Source organism: Salmo salar, chromosome 20 (genome assembly GCF_965601325.2).
Source record: "Salmo salar chromosome 20, fSalSal1, whole genome shotgun sequence".
Classification (NCBI taxonomy): domain Eukaryota; kingdom Metazoa; phylum Chordata; class Actinopteri; order Salmoniformes; family Salmonidae; genus Salmo; species Salmo salar.
In genome coordinates, this window is record NC_138310.1 from 47,572,369 (window position 1) to 47,597,326 (window position 24,958).

The 24,958-nt window shown below is 44.5% G+C and overlaps 1 protein-coding gene across 1 annotated transcript in view; it reads left to right on the top strand.

Moving 5' to 3' along the window:
• LOC123729232 (tetratricopeptide repeat protein 9B) overlaps positions 1-23,750 on the top strand; it is a 45,856-nt gene extending 22,106 nt beyond the window's left edge. Inside the window, exons 2-3 of the mRNA XM_045703514.2 lie at positions 18,925-19,107; positions 19,324-23,750. Coding sequence (XP_045559470.1) covers positions 18,925-19,107; positions 19,324-19,418 — 278 coding nt within the window. The 3' untranslated portion in view covers positions 19,419-23,750. The remainder of the gene's footprint in view (positions 1-18,924; positions 19,108-19,323) is intronic.
• Positions 23,751-24,958: the final 1,208 nt, after the last annotated feature.

The following is a 24,958-nucleotide window of genomic DNA, read 5'->3' on the forward strand; positions in this document are numbered from 1 at the left end:
CGTTCAGTTTTGCAGTAGACAGAATGTAGCTGAGCGGGTTGTTATCGCTGTATACAGTGAAGGTCGGAGCATAGTACAAATAATCACGGAACTTATCAGTGATTGCCCATTTTAGAGCTAGAAATTCTAGCTTGCCCGAGTGGTAGTGATAGTTCTTCTCAGCTGCTGTTAAGGTTCGAGAGCCATAAGCAATGACCCTAAGCTTCCCATCTTGCTTTTGATACAGAACTGCTCCCAAGCCTTGGTGTGACGCATCAGTGTGTACAAAATATGGCTGAGTGAAATCAGGGAAACCTAAGACTGGTGGGTGAAGCAAACACTCAATCAGCTGTTCAAGTGCCTGTTGATGCTGGTCAGTCCACAGGATTGGCTTGTTTGAGGGCACCACATTACTTACTTTTTTTGTTTTTCGTGGGTGGTGAGGTAATTTCTCTGAATCTGCTTTCAGGAGGTCATACAGGCAGCTGGCCCTCCTACAAAAGTCTTTGATGTACTGTCTGTAGTAAGTGAGTAAACCAAGCATTTTTCTGAGCTGGCCCACAGTCTCTGGTCTGATTTCTTTCAATGCTCTTACTGCTTCAAAATCGGCTGGGTCAACTCGGCTGCCCTCTGCAGACACTATTCTGCCCAAATAACGGACCTGGGGTTTAACCTCTCTGGGCTAGGCGGTACGAATTCGTCCCACCTACGTAACAGCCACTTTAAGCCTGTAGCGCGATTTTCAAAACCTTAAAAATCCTATTACTTCAATTTCTCAAACATATGACTATTTCACAGCTATTTAAAGACAAGACTCTCGTTAATCTAACCACACTGTCCGATTTCAAAAAGGCTTTACAACGAAAGCAAAACATTAGATTATGTCAGCAGAGTACCAAGCCAGAAATAATCAGACACCCATTTTTCAAGCTAGCATATAATGTCACATAAACCCAGAAGACAGCTAAATGCAGCACTAACCTTTTACAAACTTCATCAGATGACACACCTAGGACATCATGTTACACACAGCATGCATTCTTTTGTTCAATAAAGGTCATATTTATATATAAAAACAGCATTTTACATCGGCGTCTGACGTTGATAACTATTTTCCCCTCAAATGCGTCCCGGGAAACAGTGCATACTTCCTTTTATTATTATTCGAAAACAATTTTTTTAATTTATATTGTCAATCTAACATTTATAGATGAATATCTCTTGAGAACACCTGTCATACCAGATTTTAAATTAACTTTACTGGGTTATCACACTTTGCGATAAAAGGAGATGCGATACTCAGAAAATTAGCCTAGAAAACTAGCGTCGCGCCATCTTGGAACAATCTCAAGTCACATCTGATCTTGTATAATATTGTCAATAATCGCCTACCTTTAGTTGTCTTCATCAGAAAGCACTTCCAGGAATCCCAGGTCCACAACAGATGTATTTTCGGTCGAAAAAGTCCATAATTCATGTTCCATTAGCCTGCTGTTGGTAGCGTGTCCTAGGGCTATCTCCAAATCATCCGACGTGCGCGGGACAGTAGTTTCAGAAAATTTACTTTTTACTTCCTCTAGGTTCGTTCAAACATGTCAAACGTTGTAAAACATTCATCTTCAGGGCCTGTAACACCAAGAGAGCCAATCAGATTCGACGGGGACGATTGCAGAGTGTTTTGAAACATTTCCAAAGGTGGGGGTAGACTGGGCCGCCGACGTCATAATGGTGATGGCCCATCCCCTGTGACCAATTTCCAATGTGTCTCATTCACTGAGTTTCGACTGTATAAGGCTCAAACCACTGTGAAAAGACTGGGGACATCTTGTGGAAGCAATAGGAAGTGCTCAGTGAACCATTGCTCACGGTGTGATTAATAGGCAAAGTGATGAAGTCGAGTCCACAATTCAGAACTCCACTTCCTGTTTCAATCGGTCTCGGGGTTTTGACTGCCATATGAATTCTGTTATACTCACAGACACCATTCAAACAGTTTTAGAAACTTTAGGGTGTTTTCTATCCATATATAATAAGTATATGCATGTCCTAGCTTCTGAGTTTGATTAGTAGGCCGTTGAAAATGGGAACACATTTTTTTCAAAATGCGCTGTGGCGCCCCCTATCCTAGGGTATCCTTAACAGGCTAAAGAGATCACACTTACTTGGTTTGAGTTTAATGCTATACTCTCTGAGACGCTGCAAAACTTTTCGCACATCATTCACATGGCTGTCGAATGTTTTACTGAAAACTAGCGTGTCGTCCAGATAAGGAATGCAGATGTTATCCCGGAGCCCTTCCAAACACTCCTCCATACACCGCTGGAAAGCTGCAGGAGCGTTCATGAGGCCGAATGGCATACGTATCCACTCATAGAGTCCCCATGGGGCCACAAATGCTGTCAGTGGTCTGCTTTCTTCAGAGATGAACCCCTGGTGATACGCTTTTCCCTGATCTAAGAGGGAGAACCAGGAATTACCACCTAAACTGTCCATGATGTCTTGGACCCGAGGGATGGGCTGGTGGTCGGGATGTGTCTTTCTGTTCAAGTCTCTGTAATCTATACACAACCTGAGGGTCCCGTCCTTCTCCGAACGCACACGACAGGTGAAGAATATGAAGAGTTTGACTTCCTAACCCAGCCCTGGGCTATGAGGTCATAAAGGTAACCCTTCATCTCCTGATACAGTGGCCTGGGCACTGACATGTATGTGCGCTTGACTGGTTCAGAGTCCTTTAGAGAAATAGTCATTTTCAATCGTTCAATACAGCCAATGTCATTGTCTGATCTGGAGAAGGAGTGGCACTCTTCTCTAAGCATTTGCCTAACAACCTCTCGCTGCTCTTCGGTGAGGTGATTTAAACCTACTGGTGGATCCCACTGTTCAGTAGCAGTACATGGGGTTTGAACGCTTGTGTGATTCACTGTGGCTGGGGTGACAGTTTTTTCAAAGACCTGGGCAGGTAACACAGTCATAATGGTTTGTACTGTACCAATTATTGTGTGTCCTAGCAGGGCAATGTCGTGGTCAGTGGGGTTAGAGACATCAAGCATGATAACTGGAAAAACATCTTTCCTGACTCTGACTAGTGTGTCAAAGAACTCAAGGTCGTCTGGCCACTGCGGGTTCAGGTCTGGCTGGAAAAGCATTGTCATGTCCTCTTTGAAAGGCTGGGAAGCTACACGGCACTCAATCTGAATGCTACTGTGTTTTGGTACAGCAACCTTCTCTTTCTTGGTTTTCACTGCATATTCATCTGTCTGTTCTGCGCTAACAGCCTGTATAAAAGCTCTCACCTTGTTTCTTTTGAGGCTTGGGAAAGCTGTTTTTACTGTACTGTATTGTTTAGTCTTGTCGGTCATTGTCAGGATGTGCTCGATAACATTGAAACCTATGATGGGATGCGATAGGTGACAGCCTTTCATTACCAGCACTGGGATGATCAGTTCCTTTGTTTGGTCAGTTTCAGAGGCTAGCCGAAAAGTTGTTTCAATCCATCCCAGGTACGGCATTTCAGTCCCATTTGCTGCAGTCAACCTTAGACCGTCAGGTGAGTCCAGGATTTCTGAAACATCTCTCAGCCTTGCGTTTGGGAGAGATTCCTCTTTCCATCGTTCATCAATGACCGATACCTGAGAGCCTGTGTCCCATAGAGCTTGGAGGTGGTGGCGATTCAAGTGACACTCAATAAGGCACTGTCTGCCGACTAGCGAGGTGACCTTACGGGGGTGGCAACCTTGAGCTAGGGATGGTAAAGAGTGGGCATTTTCCTCTGTGCAGGAAACCTTTTCACTGGTAGAGTCAATTTTCAGGTGAGTGCATTTTTTCTTATGTTTAGTCCAATGTTGGTTTTGACATACTTTGGAACAGTACAGTGTCTCTTTACATGATGAACATTGTTTCAGGTTCTCAAATGAATCTTCTCTGGCACAATTTGCACATTTCTGGGACTTTTTGGTAGCTACGGTTAACACTTGTCCCTCAGCGGTAACCCTTCCCCGTTTAAAGGGGCCTCTCTTGATGGTCTGACTCCCCCGGATTTTACATCCAGCTTGAAAATGTTCTCCACTCCCACATCGGAAGCAGTGTGTGCAGCGTGCATCTGTTCTGGCCTGCTGGCAGACAAAACACCTCCTTGGAGCTTGAGCAGAGCGGTTGGTATACAGGTTAGGTGCATATTGATGCTGAGCAGAGTCAGGTGCTTGGGGCTGACTGTAGTTGCTGTAATACTGCTGATGGGAAACAGGTGGCTGGGGGTCCCTATCTGGCCTCCTAACTGGAGGTGGGGCATAGGCACAAGGCGGTGACTGAAACATAGGCTGCTGTAATGTCTCCTTAATCTGAGCAATCTCTGCACTGAGACCTTTTAGAGAAGCTACACCTGTCTTAAGTTCAGCTAACTCTGTTAACAGTTCTGCGGGTATCTTAGCTTTGGCTTCCTTCCCAGGACACTTTGCAGATGGCGTATCTTCTAACTGGACTACACTTACCGTTGTAGCAGGCTGTGGGGCATTAAACTGCCTTTTGTTTCGTCTTTCTATCTCATTAGCACAAGCAATGTTAAGCTTCTCTAGCAAAACCTCATCTGATGTTTCGCTATCTAGCAGGAGAGGCTGCATGTCTATCCTGATACTGTCACTCTGGAGACCTGTAAGGACTGTGTGTAAACACATGCGCTGGACTAGAGCAGAGTCATACTTAAGCCCTGATTCTGACTCCTGGGATGCAAACAGTACTTTCTGCCTCAAATCTAAGACGCGCATCAGGAAGCTTTGAGGGGTCTCCTTGCTATGCTGTGCTTCTGAAGCTAGCTGTTTGTAAAGCTCTGTTGCACTCTTCTCTTGGAAGTGGGAACGCAGGATACATCTAAGTGTGGGAAGAGTTAGCTGGGGTTTACCCTCCAAGTAGCTGCGTAGCTGTGAGCCTGGAGAAATAGCCCTGACTACTGCGTCTACTATTTCTACCTCAGGATAGCCTCTGTTAAGTCCATTCTCGATCTGATGGGCAAGGCTGGAAAAAAATCAGTTTATCTTTCTGGCCCGGTTCACCTATCTGACCAGAAATTTTAAACTCTTTGCGCCAGTATGAGCTAGGCTGTGCACTGGGTGAGAGCGGCACGCTCACCTGAAGATTAGCATGGGGTTGGGGCTGACGCAGAGAATCACTGGCTTTGGCTGCAGTAATCTGCTCAGTTCCCACCCCTTGTTGTGGGGTTGCAGTTCTCAGTTCCTCTATTCTGTGATGTGTTCCGGCTGTTTCAATATCATGGTCAGTTTGCCCTGTTTTGTTATCTATGCCACTGATCATCTCTGTCATTTTGTCTTTAAGTAGCAACAATTCCGACATGCCGCCATCTTCTAACTCTGCAACTTCCTCTCTTTCAAGGAACATCATAATGTGAGTCATCAATGATATGCGGGATTTGTCTTGAACATCTCTTCTCTGTTCACCTGAGATGTCAAGGAAATCACATATCTCTAGTAACTTGTCTTTAGTCAGGGTGTGCAATTCTCCTACTACCTCTTCCTGTTGTTCTTCCAAGGCGGTCGTCATGATGACAGAACAGGAGGAACTTTTACTGTGCAGGAGTTGACTCTGAATTAGATGGTCCTTACTGTCTCTGATGGTCGATCAATGGCCTCAGCTGACACGTACTTAACCACCAACTTCCAGCTCTCCTCGAACAGCAACACTTTCCTCACTGCAGCCTGCCTGAGTTGTTATGTGGGGATTTAGCTGGCTCGGAATTCAGCGACCAGGATGTGGAAACTGGACATCTGAGCAGCAATCTCAGCGGAGCCTCCAAAAATGTTACGCCCCTGAAAAAGGGGAGAAATAATCACGAGAGTGATACGGTATTGTTTTCAATGAGAACTTTTACTGTAATGAGGAAAAGACCGCGATTTCCCCGCGAACTTGGGTGGAGACCAGAGCAATCGATCTCAGGCTCATAGATTAAAGAGCATTTAGTAGATCACAGATTAACACTTTTCCCCTTCAATTAGGCACCACAAAATAAAGTAATCAATATAACGTTTACACATTCCTTTTACAATTCTTACCTTTTGTACGCTTGATGGATTTTAACTTTAACACAATTATGAATGTTATCAATCTCTATCAACTAATACAGAATGCATGATCTTTTTAACCTTAGATGTTTTAAGATCCTCACATACTATGAACTTACTAATACTTTTTAATGTATAACAGGCTATGAGTATTTCCTTTAACCTGTCACATCAACAGTTTAATTAAATATGTTTTGTTGTGAATTTTTTTTTACTATCGATTTTCGCGAACAGATTTCACTTGGTTTCCCAAATGAAGCGCTGGGTAGCTGCAGGAACAGGGTTGGAGAGGCCATGGCATACAGAGTTTGGGCGGAATACCACCAGTCGCGCAGCGGGAGGCTGCATGCACCTCACACAGTGGTTGATGTGTGGAGTGAAATAACTGCAGTAGCCTGAGTGAAAAACTAACCGGCGGTAAAGTGGCCTCCATTCGCTTTTCGAGTGCATACAGATGACATCTTTTATCCCCCGCCCCTGTTCCTGCCTATTTGATAATGAGACATTCTAAATCGAAGCTAATTTGACATATTAGCAAAGACACGATTCAATTGAGAGTAGCCTGATGGGTGAAAATATGATCACTTGGGAGAACAGCGTGTGCCGCCTGAGGCAAAGAACAGAGCGCAGGTTTTTTTGTTGCGACTTTCATGCAGCCCATATATGTTTTGATTTCGAATATGTTTTAAGGTTTGCATCATTCACAACTTAAGTTGCCAAATAACTCAAAATGTCTTGTATAGGCGCAGTTTAAAATGATCACTTTTACGCTCAACGTAGCCACTTCATACGCACACTCGCTCCGGAATAGGAAAATAAACGTTATATTTTATTCAGCCAAGTTCAGTTATATTCTTCTTACTATAAGATCATATAATATCAAAATAATGGCACGGGACTTATAAGCATATCTTGTGTGCTAAATGAACAAGCCTACAGCCTATGGCATGGAGCGTAGCCAGATAACATACAGTAAGCCAACTCATATTCTGTTCTTCTGAAAAACAATAAAGAATAGATTTAATGTGATGGTGTATATTCAATTGATTTATTAGACTTTTTAAAAAAGTAGATCAGCGCATCAACTGCTTGTAAAATGAGGCTTGTATGCATGGAGCCCTGGAGATGCTAAACGTGTTTATGTTAAATTAACGTCAATTACCGTGAGACCGGCAGGCTTTGCAACGATAATAACCGGCTGACAAAACACATGACCACCACATCCCCTACATATGAGAGCACTATTCACATTGGGCATGCTGAGGTCATCTTACTGCCGATGAAGTCATTACAAGGATAAGCTATTTCAATCGTATGAATATTTCAATAGATGAGCTATGAATTGAATCCGCTGCTATTATGGGTGATGTAGCAATGCAGTGGATGGGTGGTGGAGGTTTTGGGGGGTAAGGGAGGGAGAGTGGCAAGAGAGAAGCGCCGTGGCGCCATCCGGGGATGCCAATTAGAGAGGCGTGGAGGAAAACACCGGTTTCTCTGCTCGTTTGGCAGTTTAGTCTTCAGCACTCCATAGATGGGTGGAAGCCTCCGAGGGTGCTGTGGATGTCGCCGAGGCATACACGTACACAGAGGCTCATATTGAAACGCTCAGACGAGCAACAAGAAGGTCTAATGATAAGTGATGATGTGTGTGTTTGTGTGTGTGTCTAATGACGATATGGGTCTGCATTTGTCTCACTACTGCAGGGACACAGCAACCCAGGAAGCTCATTGGTGTAATTGGAACAAGGGGTGTAAATGATGCCCCTCAGTCCTATCAATCAATGAGCATTCAGGACTTGAATAAATTAATTGATTTTTTTTTTAATGTTAAAATTCTCCCAGAAACCTTGACAGGGATGTTGGGGATTACATCTGAAGGGGGGTTGAATTATGCTTACAAGTGAAGAAATATCAATGTGATCAACTTCATAGGTAATATATATATATATATATATATATATATATATATATATATATATATATATATATATATATATATATATATATATATATATATATACACAGTTGAAGTCGGTTAGGTTGGAGTCATTAAAACAGGTTTTTCAAGCACTCCACAAATTTCTTGTTAACAAACTATAGTTTTGGCAAGTCGGTTAGAACATCTACTTTGTGCATGACACAAGTAATTTTCAAACAATTGTTTACAGACAGATTATTTCACCTATAATTCACTGTATCACAATTCCAGTGGGTCAGAAGTTTACATACACTAACTTGACTGTGCCTTTAACATCTTACATCTAGACGTTCCGCTAGCGGAACACCTGCTCCAATATCCAATGATAGGCGTGGCGCGAATTACAAATTCCTCAAAAATACAAAAACTTCAATTTTTCAAACATATGACTATTTCACAGCATTTTAAATACAAGACTCTCAATTATCTAACCACACTGTCCGATTTCAAAAAGGCTTTACAGCGAAAGCAAAACATTAGATTATGTCAGTAGAGTACCCAGCCAGAAATAATCAGACACCCATTTTTCAAGCTAGCATATAATGTCGCAAAAACCCAGAAGACAGCTAAATGCAGCACTAACCTTTGATGATCTTCATCAGATGACACACCTAGGACATTATGTTATACAATACATGCATGTTTTGTTCAATCAAGTTCATATTTATATCAAAAAACAGCTTTTTACATTAGCATGTGACGTTCAGAACTAGCATACCCCCCGCAAACTTCCGGGGAATTTACTAACAATTTACAAAATTACTCACGATAAACGTTCACAAAAAGCATAACAATTATTTTAAGAATTATAGATACAGAACTCCTCTATGCACTCGATATGTCCGATTTTAAAATAGCTTTTTGGTGAAAGCACATTTTGCAATATTCTAAGTACATAGCCCAGCCATCACGGGCTAGCTATTTAGACACCCAGCAAGTTTAGCCTTCACCAAAATCTGATTTACTATAACAAAAATGTTATTACCTTTGTTGTCTTCGTCAGAATGCACTCCCAGGACTGCTACTTCAATAACAAATGTTGGTTTGGTCCCAAATAATCCATTGTTATATCCGAATAGCGGCGTTTTGTTCGTGCGTTCCAGAAACTATCCGAAATGGTAAATCAGGGTCGCGCGCATGGCGCAATTCGTGACAAAACATTTCTAAATATTCCATTACCGTACTTCGAAGCATGTCAACCGCTGTTTAAAATCAATTTTGATGCAATTTATCTCGTAAAAAAGAGATAATATTCCGACCGGGTATCTCCTTTTCAGCAAACAGAGGAAAAATCACAAAGACGGGGGCGGCCAGTGCACGCGCCTAAGCCCACAGTCCCTTGATCGGCCACTTGAGAAAGGCGATAATGTGTTTCAGCCTGGGGCTGGAATGACGACATTCAGGTTTTTCCCGGGCTCTGAGAGCCTATGGAAGACGTAGGAAGTGTCACGTTAGAGCAGAGAACCTTTGTAATAGATAGAGATGGCAAAGAAGTTCAAGAAATGGTCAGACAGGCCACTTCCTGTAAAGGAATCTCTCAGGTTTTGACCTGCCATTTGAATTCTGTTATACTCACATACACCATTCAAACAGTTTTAGAAACTTTGGAGTGTTTTCTATCCAAAGCCAATAATTATATGCATATTCTAGTTACTGGGCAGGAGTAGTAACCAGATTAAATCGGGTACGTTTTTTATCCAGCCGTGAAAATACTGCCCCCTAGCCATAACAGGTTAAACAGCTTGGAAAATTCCAGAAAATGATGTCATGGCTTTAGAAGCTTCTGATAGGCTAATTGACATCATTTGAGTCAATTGGAGGTGTACCTGTGGATGTATTTCAAGGCCTACCTTCAAACTCAATGCCTCTTTGCTTGACATCATGGGAAAATCAAAATAAATCAGCCAAGACCTCCACAAGTCTGGTTCATCCTTGGGAGTAATTTCCAAATGCCTGAAGGTACCACGTTCATCTGTACAAACAATAGTACGCAAGTATAAACAACATGGGACCAAGCAGCCATCATACCACTCAGGAAGGAGACGCGTTCTGTCTCCTAGAGAAGAACGTACTTTGGTGCGAAAAGTGCAAATCAATCCCAGAACAACAGCAATGGACCTTGTGAAGATGCTGGAGGAAACAGGTACAAAAGTATCTATATCCACAGTAAAACGAGTCCTATATCGACATAACCTGAAAGGCCACTCAGCAAGGAAGAAGCCACTGCTCCAAAACCTCCATAAAGAAGCCAGGCTATGGTTTGCAACTGCACATAGGGACAAATATCGTACTTTTTGGAGAAATGTCCTCTGGTCTGATGAAACAAAAATAGAACTGTTTGGCCATAATGACCATTGTTATGTTTGGAGGAAAAAGGGGGAGGCTTGCAAGCCGAAGAACACCATCCCAACCGTGAAGCACGGGGGTGGCAGCATCATGTTGTGGGGGTGCTTTGCTGCAGGAGGGACTGGTGCAATTCACAAAATAGATGACATCATGAGGAAGGAAAATTATGTTGATATATTGAAGCAACATCTCAAGACATCAGTCACGAAGTTGAAGCTTGGTCGCAAATGGTTCTTCCAAATGGACAATGACCCCAAGCATACTTCCAAAGTTGTGGCAATATGGCTTAACCTGTTAGGGCTAGGGGGCAGTATTGACACGGCCGGATAAAAAACGTACCCGATTTAATCTGGTTACTACTCCTGCCCAGTAACTAGAATATGCATATAATTATTGGCTTTGGATAGAAAACACCCTAAAGTTTCTAAAACTGTTTGAATGGTGTCTGTGAGTATAGCAGAACTATGGCAGGCCAAAACCTGACTACTGAGATTCCATGCAGGAAGTGGCCTGTCTGACAAGTTGTTGTTCATCTTGGCTCTTTTTATTGAAGACTGAGGATCTTTGCTATAACGTGACACTTCCTACGGCTCCCATAGGCTCTCAGAGCCCGGGAAAAAGCGTAATGATATCGAGGCAGGCTCTGGCTGAAACACATTATCGCGTTTGGCAAGTGGCCGATCAGAGTACTATGGGCTTAGGCGCGTGCCCGAGTCGACCCCATGCTTTATTTTCTTTCATCTGTTTACCTAAACGCAGATTCCCGGTCGGAATATTTTCGCTTTTTTACGAGAAAAATGGCATAAAAATTGATTTTAAACAGCGGTTGACATGCTTCGAAGTACGGTAATGGAATATTTAGATTTTCTTTGTCACGAAATGCGCCATGCTCATCACCCTTATTTACCCTTTCGGATAGTGTCTTGAACGCACGAACAAAACGCCGCTATTTGGATATAACAATGGATTATTTGGGACCAAACCAACATTTGTTATTGAAGTAGAAGTCCTGGGAGTGCATTCTGACGAAGAACAGCAAAGGTAATAACATTTTTCTTATAGTAAATCTGACTTTGGTGAGTGCTAAACTTGCTGGGTGTCTAAATAGCTAGCCCTGTGATGCCGGGCTATCTACTGAGAATATTGCAAAATGTGCTTTCACCGAAAAGCTATTTTAAAATCGGACATATCGAGTGCATAGAGGAGTTCTGTATCTATAATTCTTAAAATAATTGTTATGTTTTTTGTGAACGTTTATCGTGAGTAATTTAGTAAATTCACCGGCAGTGTTCGGTGGGAATGCTAGTCACATGCTAGTCACATGCTAATGTAAAAAGCTGGTTTTTGATATAAATATGAACTTGATTGAACAAAACATGCATGTATTGTATAACATAATGTCCTAGGGTTGTCATCTGATGAAGATCATCAAAGGTTAGTGCTGCATTTAGCTGTGGTTTGGGTTTATGTGACATTATATGCTAGCTTGAAAAATGGGTGTCTGATTATTTCTGGCTGGGTACTCTGCTGACATAATCTAATGTTTTGCTTTCGTTGTAAAGCCTTTTTGAAATCGGACAGTGTGGTTAGATTAACGAGAGTCTTGTCTTTAAAATGGTGTAAAATAGTCATATGTTTGAAAAATTGAAGTTTTTGCATTTTTGAGGTATTTCAATAACGCGCCACGGGATTACACTGGCTGTTGAGTAGGTGGGACGCAAGCGTCCCACCTAGCCCATAGAGGTTAAGGACCACAAAGTCAAGGTATTGGAGTGGCCATCACAAAGCTCTGACCTCAATCCTGTAGAAAATTTGTGGGCAGAACTGAAAAGGCGTGTGCGAGCAAGGAGGCCTACAAACCTGACTCAGTTACACCAGCTCTGTCAGGAGTAATGGGCCACAATTCACCCAACTTATTGTGGGAAGCTTGTGGAAGGCTACCCAAAATGTTTGACCCAAGTTAAACAATTTAAAGGCAATGCTACCAAATACTAATTGAGTGTATGTAAACTTCTGACCCACTGGGAATGTGATGAAAGAAATAAAAGCTGAAATAAATCATTCTCTCTACTATTATGCTGACATTTCACATTCCTTCCAGATAAGGGAAAGAAACCCGCTGAACGGAGAACGGAAAAAGACACAAAAACACTGGGTGAGAAGAGGAGGGAGACAGAGAGAGGTAGACAAGTGCAAAAGGGAGAAGGAGGAGAAAGAAAAAAAGAGAAAGAGTAGAAGGGTGGAGAGGAGGACAGTGCTGTGTCACGTCTTTGGAGCCAATCTGCTACTAAAGGCAGCCAGCAGCAGCAGCAGCTCCGGCCCTGCCCTGTCCTCCTGAATGACAGACACACATTCACTGTAGACTGGTGTTTAAGGAGCTATTATTAGCGGGCCTGGAGAGAATCTGTGTATGCAGAGAGTAGCCATGTTGAAGTGTGATAGCACTGCAGGCATTATATTCACACACGCAGGCTAGTGTGTGTGTTTGTCTGTCTGTGTCTGTGTGCATGTGTGTGTGTTGATTGGGCTGGTAGGACTACGAGGGTTGGAGTGGAGTACCCACCCTCTGTACCTTCAGATACCAGATATCCAAACTATCGAACACCTGAGTATCAGCTAGGTACTAGATCCTTATGTCTACCAGCATACTCTGTTTTCTGACGTGCAGACACCAGATAGCCAATACATCAGCATGTCCTTGTGGAGCTGAGGTTGGGCTTTATCATGGGTTCAGAGGCAGGCTCATAGCACTAGGTGTAACCGATGTGAAATGGCTAGTTAGTTAGCGGTGGTGCGCGCTAATAGCGTTTCAATCGGTGACGTCACTCGCTCTGAGACTTGAAGTAGGGTTGCCCCTTGCGTTGCAAGAGCCGCGGCTTTTGTGGCGCGATGGGTAACAATGCTTCGTGGGGTGTCAGTTGTTGATGTGTGCAAGGGTCCCTGGTTTGAGCCCAGGTTGGGGCGAAGAGAGGGACGGAACCTACACTGTTACATTGGTGCCGTGACCCGGATCATTGGTTGCTGCGGAAAAGGAGGAGGTCAAAGGGGGGGTGAGTGTAACCGATGTGAAATGGCTAGTTAGTTAGCGGTGGTGCGCGCTAATAGCGTTTCAATCGGTGACGTCACTCGCTCTGAGACTTGAAGTAGGGTTTCCCCTTGCGTTGCAAGGGCCGCGGCTTTTGTGGCGCGATGGGTAACGATGCTTCGTGGGGTGTCAGTTGTTGATGTGTGCAAGGGTCCCTGGTTCGAGCCCAGGTTGGGGCGAAGAGAGGGACGGAACCTACACTGTTACATAGGCAGCTGGTAGCCTTGCGGTGGGTCGTTAAGTGAAATGTTGCTAGTTTGAATCCCCGAGCTGACAAGGTGAAACATCCGTCGATGTGCCCTTGAGCAAGGCACTTAACCCATATTGCTCCAGGATTGCTGTTGACAATGGTTGACTCCCCCACTGGGCTCAGATGTAAATTCAATGTCTATTCCCACTCTTGGAGGGTGTGTGAGGGAGTGTGGGGAAAAAACACATTTCCAATTCACGCATGTGTATTAATACACGCTTGTAAAATATGTGTGAGAGAGAGAGAAAGTGGAGACAGTGTGTCAGTGATTCAAGGGACGCAGCGGTCACTATATCCGCTCTGGTCAGTGAGTGTCAGAGGTCAATGATGACACAGTGGAGAGGAGACGGGGAAGCGGCGGGATGACAAGTAGATGGAGGTTAGGTAGCGTGAAAATGGACGTGTCAACTAATTATACAATGATGGACAGCAAACTGATCACCCCCATCAGTGGCTTTAAATTAGCCGGCGCACAGCTGGCCCTGACAGAGAGAGTGTGAGGGGATCGAGGAAAAGAGAGTGAGATGGGAGGAAAAAAAAGAGAGAGTCCTCCTCATCAGGCAGTGGGAAGAGACAGGAAGAGTGAACGCTGGCAGTCGATCGATGCAGAGTTTTCTCTTACTTTACATTGTTTGGCATGTCTCTCGACCATTTTGTTTTTCGCCCCTCCTCCTCACTCCTTCATTTACACTAGAGTATGTCTCCCTATCCCTATTAACCCTCAACATATTTATTCCTCTCGTTGTTTATTACAACAGAGCTTATTTCGCTCTCTCTCTCCTCGTACACTCTAAATGCCTCTCGCTCTTTTCTCGTTCTTCTTTTGTGGTCTGATCTTTTTATTTTTCTATCGGGCACCTTTGTCCTCTCTCTTTAATCTCTTGTCTCTCTTTCTGACTTCTATTCTCCCCATCTCTGACTCCCCCGCTCTGGGATAAAAGGCAGTCTTCTGTTTTTCAGACAAAATGCTCCAGGCACATTAGTGTGAGGATTCCGAGAATGTGTTAAACCACTCGCTGCATCTCTCTCTCTCTCTCTCTCTCTCTCTCTCTCTCTCTCTCTCAGACTCTCTTTTTCTCTCTCTCTGTCAAACGCACACCCACACACCCACTTTCCCTCAGAAGCTGTCATTGCACCTGTTAGGTTTCTTCCCCCAAAAAGATTTAAGAAGCTGGTAAATTCCACCATTTTCCCAAGTATGTCGCACTATCATTCTCCTCCCTTCTTCTCCTCCTCCTCCTTTTCTTCCTCCTCGTCCTCCTGCTTTGAGTCTGCTCAGTGTCCCAGTGCGGTGTGGTGCTTAGCAATATGAAAGAGAGAATCCTTAGAGAGAGGGTGTTTTCAGATCACTGACACTAACTCAACGTGCACAAGGCCATCACCAAACCACTTACAGACTCAGCTCTTTCCTGGCTTCTCCCTAGATAGCCTTTCTCTCTCTCTCTCTCTCTCTCTCTCTCTCTCTCTCTCTCCTCTCTCTCTCTCTCTCTCTCTCTCTCTCTCTCTCTCTCTCTCTCTCTCTCTCTCTCCTCTCTCTCTCTCTCTCTCTCTCTCTCTCTCTCTCTGTGTGTGTGTTATTCTCTGTGATGAGAGCTAGAAGAGTGGACGGGCGATGATAACAATGGATTGAAGTGAGAGTTTATTTTGGGTTTCTGTCAAAAGGAATAAACTGGGCGTGAGGAAAGAGAAGAGCAGGGTAGAGGGAAAAGTCCATTCGTGCTGTAATGTGGAGTAGCCTTTTGGCCATGGTTTGCCGGGCTCTGATGATGCTAGCGTTATCACACCATGTCCGGATGCAGCCCTCTATGTGTTTACCCTGACAACCCATCCATCTGTCTGATGGCTCAGTGGGGTGTGGTCAAGGTGCAGTGTGTGTGTGTTTTTGTGCGTGTGTTTTTGTGCGTGTGTATGTGTGCGTGTGTGTATGCGTGTGTGTGTGCATGCATATTTCCACCTGTGTTTGTTCAGGCCCATGTTTTTACACTGTTTAATTATGTACATTTTCGATACATATTTTTGTGTGCCCGTGCACTCGCGTGCATGTGTTTGTGTGTACGAGCTTGTGTATTTGTGAGAAAAGAGAACACTAACAGCGTTAGCCATTGCATAGGCCATTAAGTGCTGTAACGGAATCCCCTGAAAGCTTTCCTGTACTCTACAGGCTCCCTTACCCCTGGAGGATGATGATGGATGGACGGGGGGAGGGAGGGGGGAGGGAGGGAGGGAAGACGGGGGAAAATGTCCGCCATGTTTTTATAGTTGGCTGGATGGAAAAACTAATATGGTTCATATCTAGAGTACACAAAGGGAATCCGGTGTGGCTGGCAGGAAGACTGTTTAGAAAAGCAGCTGAGTTTGAGGAAACGAATTGACCTTTGGCCCCTCTGTTGTGATCTCAAAGCTGCTGAGTCATATCCACTTATCAAACGTGAGAGTTCTCCATCCCCTAGCTTTCTATTTTAGCTCCCTAGTGGCTCGAGTAACTTGAACTCGCTTGAACTACGCGCGTGTGCTTGTACGTGCGCGCGCGCGTGTGTGTGTGCCAACCCCTCTGCTCCCCCATCTCGTCCCTCCCAACCCGCCTTCTCATTGCATGCGAAGGAACAAGGTCTAGTGTCACGAAAGTGTAGGCATACATGTCTGGAGGCATTGTGGGTTTAAAAACAGGGTAGATGAACAGCAGTAGGGAGGGAGGGAGGGAGGGAGGGAGGGAGGGAGGGAGGGAGGGAGGGAGGGAGGTAGAACAGCAGAAGTAGGGTCGTTCCACGACCAGTGTACATTTCGCGTCCCTTTTATATTTTAAGTAGAAATTGTGCACCAATATTGCATTTTAAAAGTCTGTAGTATTAAATTAAGTTCCCTTTAATATAGACTACCTGGATCATTTTATAAATCATATGTTTAATATGAATAAAGACTTAATCCCCAAATATCTCAACGTTTTCACCATCATTATTATTTATTTCATGTGATTAGTGATTGATTTACGTCGGTCCCTCATTTTGAGGTCAACCATTTGACGTGAACTGAACTCTCGTTTTAATGCGATGAAACTATTCCTTTATTCATTATTTTTTCAAAAGAAACATTGAACAAGTCGGAGTGCAAAATCGGGTGAGCTGGTTCCAATCTTTTTTGTTTTCGGGTGTTTTGTGGTGGAAAACTGAGCGCGTTGGGCATAACACGTCAACCCTGTAAAGAAGAAGAAGTGAGACTTGCATTCAGTAGCCTCTCTGTTGCACAGAACATGCTTTCATTCCCCCTGTCACAAAGGGGATTTATGGCGGATTTAAGATGAAAACCTCAGCCATGATACGGTCAACACTAACTTTAATAGCACTTCATTGGCACTTACTATATTCATCTATTTTATTTAACCCCTTGTGCTCTTTATGACGAAATGTTACAATTCGGTAAAATGTATAGTTATTTACTAATTTACACTATCCAAAATCCACTACATTCGTGGAACGACCCAGTACTTGACGTCTGTTGACTCTGGAGAGGACTGAAATGAACTGTGTAGCAGGTCTCAACCTACAGTCTGTAGACAGTCTGTAGACAGTCTCAGAACACAAACAGGTAGAGATCTATTGGATGGGATGTCGCGTTACTTAGAGTGACGCATTTGTGTTGCAGTCAGACGCCCAAAGCTAGAAGTAATCAACATGGCTCCATTTCCTTATCCTATCTTGTCAATTGGCGTATTTGCAGGACACAAACACGTACGCACGCTCGCCACGCTCGCCACGCACAAACACACACACTATCCCAGAGACAGGAAGGTGACAAGCGCTGGAACACATACTGTCTCCCAGTGTAACCCTGCCCCTCTCATCTCCCCCTGTCCCCCTCCCTCCTCCCACTGTGTCCCTGTCCCCCTCTCCCTCCCTCCCTCCCTCTCTCCCAGTCTCTCACTCCTGACTCACCCTGGCTCCCAGCTAATAGACCCTGACTCATGCTATTCACAGAGCTGTCTGTGTGTCAAGGGCAGAGACAGAGGAGGGAGGGAGGGAGGAAGGAAGGGAGGGAGGTGGTGGTGGTGGGGGGGGGGGGTAGAGAGGGAAAGGTTAGAGGAGACCAGTACAAAGTGGTGAAGACAGGGAGAGGTGGAGGATCAAGGGAAACGTCGAGAGAGAGAGAGAGAGAGAGAGAGAGAGAGAGAGAGAGAGAGAGAGAGAGAGAGAGAGAGAGAGAGACACAGGCTTTTACTGACACAGGCTTCAGTATGACGGGGGAGGGTACAAGTATGAAGGGAGGGGAGGAGGAGAGCAGAGGAGGAGAGGAAGGGAGTAGTAATTGTCAATCAAAGGTATAGACTAAAACCAGCCAAGAGCTTTTGGGCGCTGGACTGAGTGAACAGAAAGCCCTGAGATAACCCACCGTGTAAAATGTAACAGCTTCACTGGACTAAAAGCTGCAATAAAATGTGTGTGTGCCTGTCTGCCTGTGTGTGTGTGTGTGTGTGTACTAATGACACCCATACGATTAATGACCACAATGAAACGCAGTGTCTCCAAAGTGCTATTCTCTGAACTCTACCTTTCCATATCTCAATAGTGTCATCACTATCTCCTGCCCCATATATCACCTGTATCTTTCTTCTGTTCCCTGTGAACCTGTCTCCTCTCCCTCAACCCTCCATCTCTCTCTCTCCCTCTCTCTCCCTCTCTCTCTAACTCCCTCTCTTTCTCATCTCATCCCCCTCTTCCCACTTCGTGTCTGCCCTGTCAGGAAAATAAAGCTTTACAGTAATAATCCTTCACTCTAAAGGTGTGCTAAGTTAGCTAGATTCCTCCCTCTTTTTCCGGGGCTAGTTCAACAGCAGTTCTCTCTTTTTAAATGTACTCAACAGCATAAGATAAATTCTGTATTTGAATGTGTAATACATTGACCATATTTTTATTTATTTTTTTGCAGCGTCCTAGCTTCTAGCTATTTTTATCTCCCTCTCATCCTGAAGAAGTAGTGCGGTCGCTGAATTGTACTCTGTTTAAAAGGCGTGGCACATCAGCTCTTGCCGTCTCTCTCTCGCTCTCTCTCTCTCCAACCTGTCCAAACTCTTTTTGTTTTTTTACCCCTCTCTCTCTCAATTCAGTCCGATGCCGACAAGCTATACTGGCACGAAAAGAGCAAACCAAGCAACATTTTCAAAGGAATGCACAATAGTACAGAAATGACTGCTTACTTTCTTTCCATCCCTGTCTCTGTGAAGCTTGCCTGTTGCAGTCAGAGCTGGTGAACTACGAGCGTGTGAAGGAGTACTGCCTGAAGGTGCTGGGCCACCAGAGGGACCACTTCAAGGCCATGTACCGCGCCGGCATCGCCTGCTACCACCTGGGCGACTACGAATGTGCCCTGCGCTACCTGCGTGACGCCAAGAACCGCGAGCCCTCAGGTAGGCTGAGACAGTACTGCCAGTCAGTGTTTTTCAATGTCTGTCAGTAAAGAGAGAATCTGGTTTACTCATGTCATCTTACCAGGACATGTCGCCTAATGCCAGCTGCTACACTAACAATTATCTCCCTCTATTTCTCTCTCTCTCTCGCTCTCTCTCTCTCTCCTCTCTCTCTTGCTCTCTCTCACTTCCTCTCCCTCCCTCTCTATGACACAGACACAAACGTGCTGCGGTACATCCAGTTGACGGAAATGAAGATGAGTAGGGAGGGTCAGCGGGAGCGAGAGAGCGGCAAAGAGGCCCTTGGCTAACCTTTGACCTTTTGGCCTCTCTGTCACTATGGCCTGCGCTATGACCCATCCTACGTCACCTCTCCTCTCTGACCTCCTCTCCTCCTTTATGGAGCCCAGTCCCATTGATGACTGGCCCGAGCGATGCGCTACAACCATGTAAAAGAACAGGGCAGAAAAAGCCCTGTCTCTCCCCCTCTCTTCTCCTCCTTGTCTCTCTTCTTTCCCCAGGCGCTGTTGTTCTGTAGTAGAGATGCAGACTGTCAAGCCAACAAAGAAAAAACGAAGCAAAGGGAAATACTGTACTATACTCATACAAAACAGTCATGGTTGTCCGAATGAAAAAACTGCTTCAAAAAATATATGATCGAAGAACATTGCGTAATTTAGTAAAGGTGTAAAAATGTTATTTATTCTTTCGATGTGAGGACTGAGGAGAGGTCCAGGGTTGGGAAAGGGACCAGGGGAGGACAGGGGAAGGAGTTTAGGAGAAAGCAAGTGGCGTACACATATCAAGACCTTAGGCCAATTCAACTGTACACCCTGACTCTGCCCTGTCACAATGGATGGAGGTCTGAAAGTCACTGACCCAGACTTGTCCCTGAGAGAGATTGTCCCCCCCAGTACAGTACAGATCAGGCTAGCTAGCAGGCTACATCGCTGTCTTTTTAATACAGAATAGTCTTCAGACAAGCCCGGCCTTTGCGCTCATGTTCAATCAGTCTTCTTTTTCGTTTTCAGCTTGTACTATCTTGTCACTATTTCTGGACGGTTTTTAAATTCAAGGGCTAGTTCAAGTGTTTGTAATTTGTCCTTTGATCATTTTCTTTTGCCTTCTGTTGATATTCATTGTACTTACGACTATCAGTTGTTATGAAGCAAAATGTGTGCCCTTTCTCTTTCTAAGGAACAAAACACACTAACTCCCAACGGACTCGCTGTTCCGCTGTGTAGCAGGTGTGTTTTTGTGAACCGGTGTCTTGAATCTGTTGTCCAATCCCCCCTGGAATGTGCTGTGTTGTCAGACTGTTACCCCCCCCCCCCCCCCCCCCCTCTCCGCTTTCTAGCTAATGATGTCACAATGGAAAATAGCCAGTGGAATTGAGGTTCCATCAAGCAACCTTGGCAGCACAGAGTTCTCCTCTGATTTCTACTCTTGAGATCTACTTCCAGGCCCTTTATCACTCATGCTGAATCTTCCCAGGCGTCAGTGACATCACAAGACACTCTTGGCAGTGTTCGTGCAGGGAATCCGATCGCACATGCCGTATCCGTCTGAAGTGTGTCAGCCATCTCAATCCAGTCAATTAAAAACATCAACACGAGTGTGCCATTTGAGATTCCGAATTGAATTGTGATATATTTTGGTAGATGTCAGTGTTGCGACAAACCCCAAAAATCTGTTCAGAAAATAAATTATTACATAAATCGCTGTCTCTATAGGCAGATTACACAACAGTAGTGATCGACCAAGACAAGGGAGGATTGTGATTGGGGCAAGGCCAGATAATGACATATTACACATACAGACCATCATGCCACTGCATACTTTCTAAATACCAATCCCAGTGATGCTGATAAAGCCTGAAGGGTTTCTAGGATTTAGAGAAATACTTAGATGTACCTGCCCTGTTCTAAGGAGAGGTTTGAGTTGACCTTAATTCCACCCTCTAATACCGTGTAACCCAGTTTCCTTCACCCTATGTGCAAGCCCCTGCATGGTAATGTGTGGCTCAGAGGGGAAGCCAGTTTGGATGTCAGGGATAATGCTTCATTGCTTTCTATAACATGGCAGGTTGCTCCCCCCATTCCAATGTATCCCACTAATACCCTCTATGCTCCCTTCAAATGTAGAATGGGTTAATGGAGTAGTCAGCGTTATAGCCTGAAAAAGACCTCGGTATCTTATATCTTGTGTAGGGTCATTTTATGAGACTTATATGGTCCCATACAGAAATAAATTAGGGTCAGCAGCAGTGGTCTGCCTTGGCCAAGGTGAGAAGAAGAATTCCAAAAGAACTTCAGAGGAGTGGATAATACAATATCAAAACGATAACAGATCTCATCATTTGCCTGTGGCCTATATGAGGGAAATTGGGACCAAAGTGTATCAGTAAGAGGAGGCTGTTGAGGGGAGGACGGTTCATAATGATGTCCGGAACGGTGCGAATGGAAGAGCATTAAACACGTGGAAACCATGAGTTTTTACGTATTTGATACCGTTCCACCTACTCTGCCCCAGCCATTACCACGAGCCCGTCCTCCCCAATTAAGGTGCCACCAACCTCCTGTGGTGTCAATGGGACTCTGGAGAGGCAGCAGTGCGATGCCTGGAGAAAACTTGTGTGATCCAGAGACGCTCCACTGTAGAGGGAAATGGGCCAGCAGCACCACTAACACAGCAGGAGTGCAATGTCACTCTGAAACTGTGGAGATGGGATTATGTTAAAGCAGCGTTGTGAAGAGGTTCGGGCGAGGTTAACACCTTGGTACAGAAACACGGTGTGGAAAAAGCTAGAGGCACCAAGAACTCTCTTTCTTTCTCGTACTTTCTATTTCTCTCTCTCTCTCTCTTTATCTCTCTCTCTGATTCTCATTCTCTCCACCCTTTCCCCGATCTCAAAAATCTCAAAAATCTCTCTCCCTACCTCGATCTCAATTCAATTTAAATTCAAATTGCTTTATTGGCATGACGTTTCAATGTCCGCATTGCCAAGCCTACTTTGCAAATGGATATATATTTAACAATATTAACATCATTTAAAAAATGTAATAATAATAATCGGGATTGTCAATGAAATATACACTGAGTATACCAAACATCGGCGCATGGACTCTACAAGGTGTAGAAAGCGTTCCACAGGGATGCTGGCCCATGTTGACTCCAATGCTTCCCACAGTTCCGTGTCAAGTTGGCTGGATGTCCTTTGGGTGGTGGACCATTTCTTGATACACACTGGAAACTGTTGAGCCTGAAAAATCCAGCGGTGTTGCAGTTCTTGACCCAAACTGGTGTTCCTGGACCTACTTCCATACCCCGTTCAAAGGCACTTAAATATTTTGTCTTGCCCATTCACCCTCTGCATGGCACACATACACAATCCATGTCTCAATTCTCTCAAAGCTTAAAAATCCTTCTTTAACCTGTCACCTCCCCTTCATCTACACCGATTGAAGTGGATTTAACAAGTGACGTCATAGCTTTCACCTGGATTCACCTGGTTCCGTCTACGTCATGGAAAGAGCAGGTGTTCTTAATGTTTTGTATACTCAGTGTATATCTGTCTCTTACTCTCTGAACCTCACCGCTGTGCAGTAGTGTTGTATTGGTCCCTATGGCTGGCTGAGCTGGGCCTACTCACACATGGCCCTCTTGGGAATAGCTTTTCTCCCCATGGTCCTATCTCCAAGGCATCCGTCCACCATCCTGTTGTTATCCCAGTATGCTGAGTCATTATCGCTCCATGTCTACGGTTACTGTCTACACATAAAAACAGGTCAGGGCTAAGTTCTTTCCACCCCTGCCCTAACATGACCCATTATGAGATAAACAAAGGAATGACCCTGGACCAGTTATTGTGGGCATAATGTTACAACGTGCTGTCTGTGCAAATATAGATAGAGAGCGACATTGTCTCTTTAGCAGTCTAGTTCTGAAAAGATATGGCAAAAGCACAAACTAAAGTGGGAAAGTAAATACTGGCAGTTTTTCTTCTCTTTCCTTTGATGTCATTGAGGTACATGTTTGTCAAATGTCAAAGTCGTTTTTGTGGTTATGAAACAATTGTGAACAAAATACGAAACTGAAAAGAAAAACGAATGGCTGTTAAAAGCTGTACTTTATTGAGTAATTTTATCAATTGACGAGCACGCAAGCGAAGGGGGAAGTGAGTTTGGTGTAGCTGCACCACAGGCTCCCTGTCACGGTGTCTGTGTGTGTAGATGTTAAGTAGGATTTGTTGTCCCCTGTTTTGGGAAAGTCCATACCCTACTCTAAGAGTTTGTGAACCCCACAAAGTGACAGTGGATCTCGTTGAAGAAAGTGGGCGTTGGGGAACCAAACCAGTTACACAGTAGAAGTTATTTATGAGTTACAGCAGCGAAGTGCCCCCGAAAATCTGTTTTCCTTTCTCTTTTCTCGCTTGCTTATTACCGGAGAGTAGGACTTGAAGATGAGTACATCATGGTTAGAAGTACATTTTTCCCATTGGACCATGTGAGGAAACGTCCATTCACTATTCCAATTCCTCACATTAGAGGACGTGATAACTGGTTACATTGAACTGCTAGCCCGGGAATGCACTATTGATTGGTAAATGACGACTATAAATAAAGTTGAAAAGGAAAATGAAATTGTGCCTGCTTGATTGTCTTCAGGGTTGTCTGAGTGCATGGTGACACCTCACCATAGGAGGTAACAGCAGCACACAGTCAGACACACACACACACACACACACACACTTCTCTCTGCACACCCCTCTCCCTCCCTCGCTCCCCCTCTCTTCTCCCTCCAAAGGTAATAATCTCTGTTACTACTGACTGCCCTGCTTAATTGCTCCCTGAGCTCCAGAGAGAGAGAGAGAGAGGAGGGGAGGCGGTGGAGGAGAGGAGTAGATGAGAGAGAGGTGCTGAGAAAGGCATTGGAGGAAAGATGGAGGGGAGAAAAAGATGGATGGTGCGAAGAGATATCCCACTGGGCACACACTGGTTGAATCAACATTGTGTCCATGTCATTTCAATGAAATGACGTTGAACCAATGTGGGACAGACATTGAACTGACATCTGTGCCCAGCGGGGTAGACCTGCTGAAAGACGCTAGGGGAAAGATGGAGGGAGAAAAAAGGAGGGGGGAAAGGAGGAGAGATGCTGAGCTATGACAGCGAGGAAAGAGCAAGATATGGAGGAAGCAAGAAAGCACATCAAAGGAGGCAAAAAGACAACAGGGGAACATGGATATGAACAGACATATAGACACATTGTGTGTGTGCTTGTGTCACTAGGCTTCAGACAGGGACAGAGAAGCATTGTGACGCAGATACCTCAGCACAGGTGAAAAGCACAGGTGAAACCCAGACTAGCGTCTGTAGGTGAATTGAGGATATACATGAGACCTTGCTAAACAAATCCTTATTGAGTCTAAAACACCTGTCCATTTCCTCCATCATCCCTTTTCCTCTTTTCTTTGTTGTTGCTTTTAATAGCATTGCCACGGATGTGAAGAGTGGTTGCTAGGCAACTGGCAGGCGTCTGGGAACTGTTTGATCGGCGGATAGCGCTGACAGACAGAGCAGTGAAGTGGATCGGAACTGTGTGTGTGTGAGAATTGTTTGTGCCTTCTAATTGAAAGCCTCTCATTTAGTTTTCAGTTTCGATGCATATATTCATGAGTTCCGTGTTTTTATTCATTAATTCAATGTTACAGATTAGCTGAATGAACAGCTGACGTTATTTCATCCTCCTCACTGCTTGTTGCCATGAGCCCTGTTTATACCAGGTGCTAACATGTGTTCCATGGCCTGATCTTGTCCACATTTTGGTTGTCCCCACATTTTTAGACAGG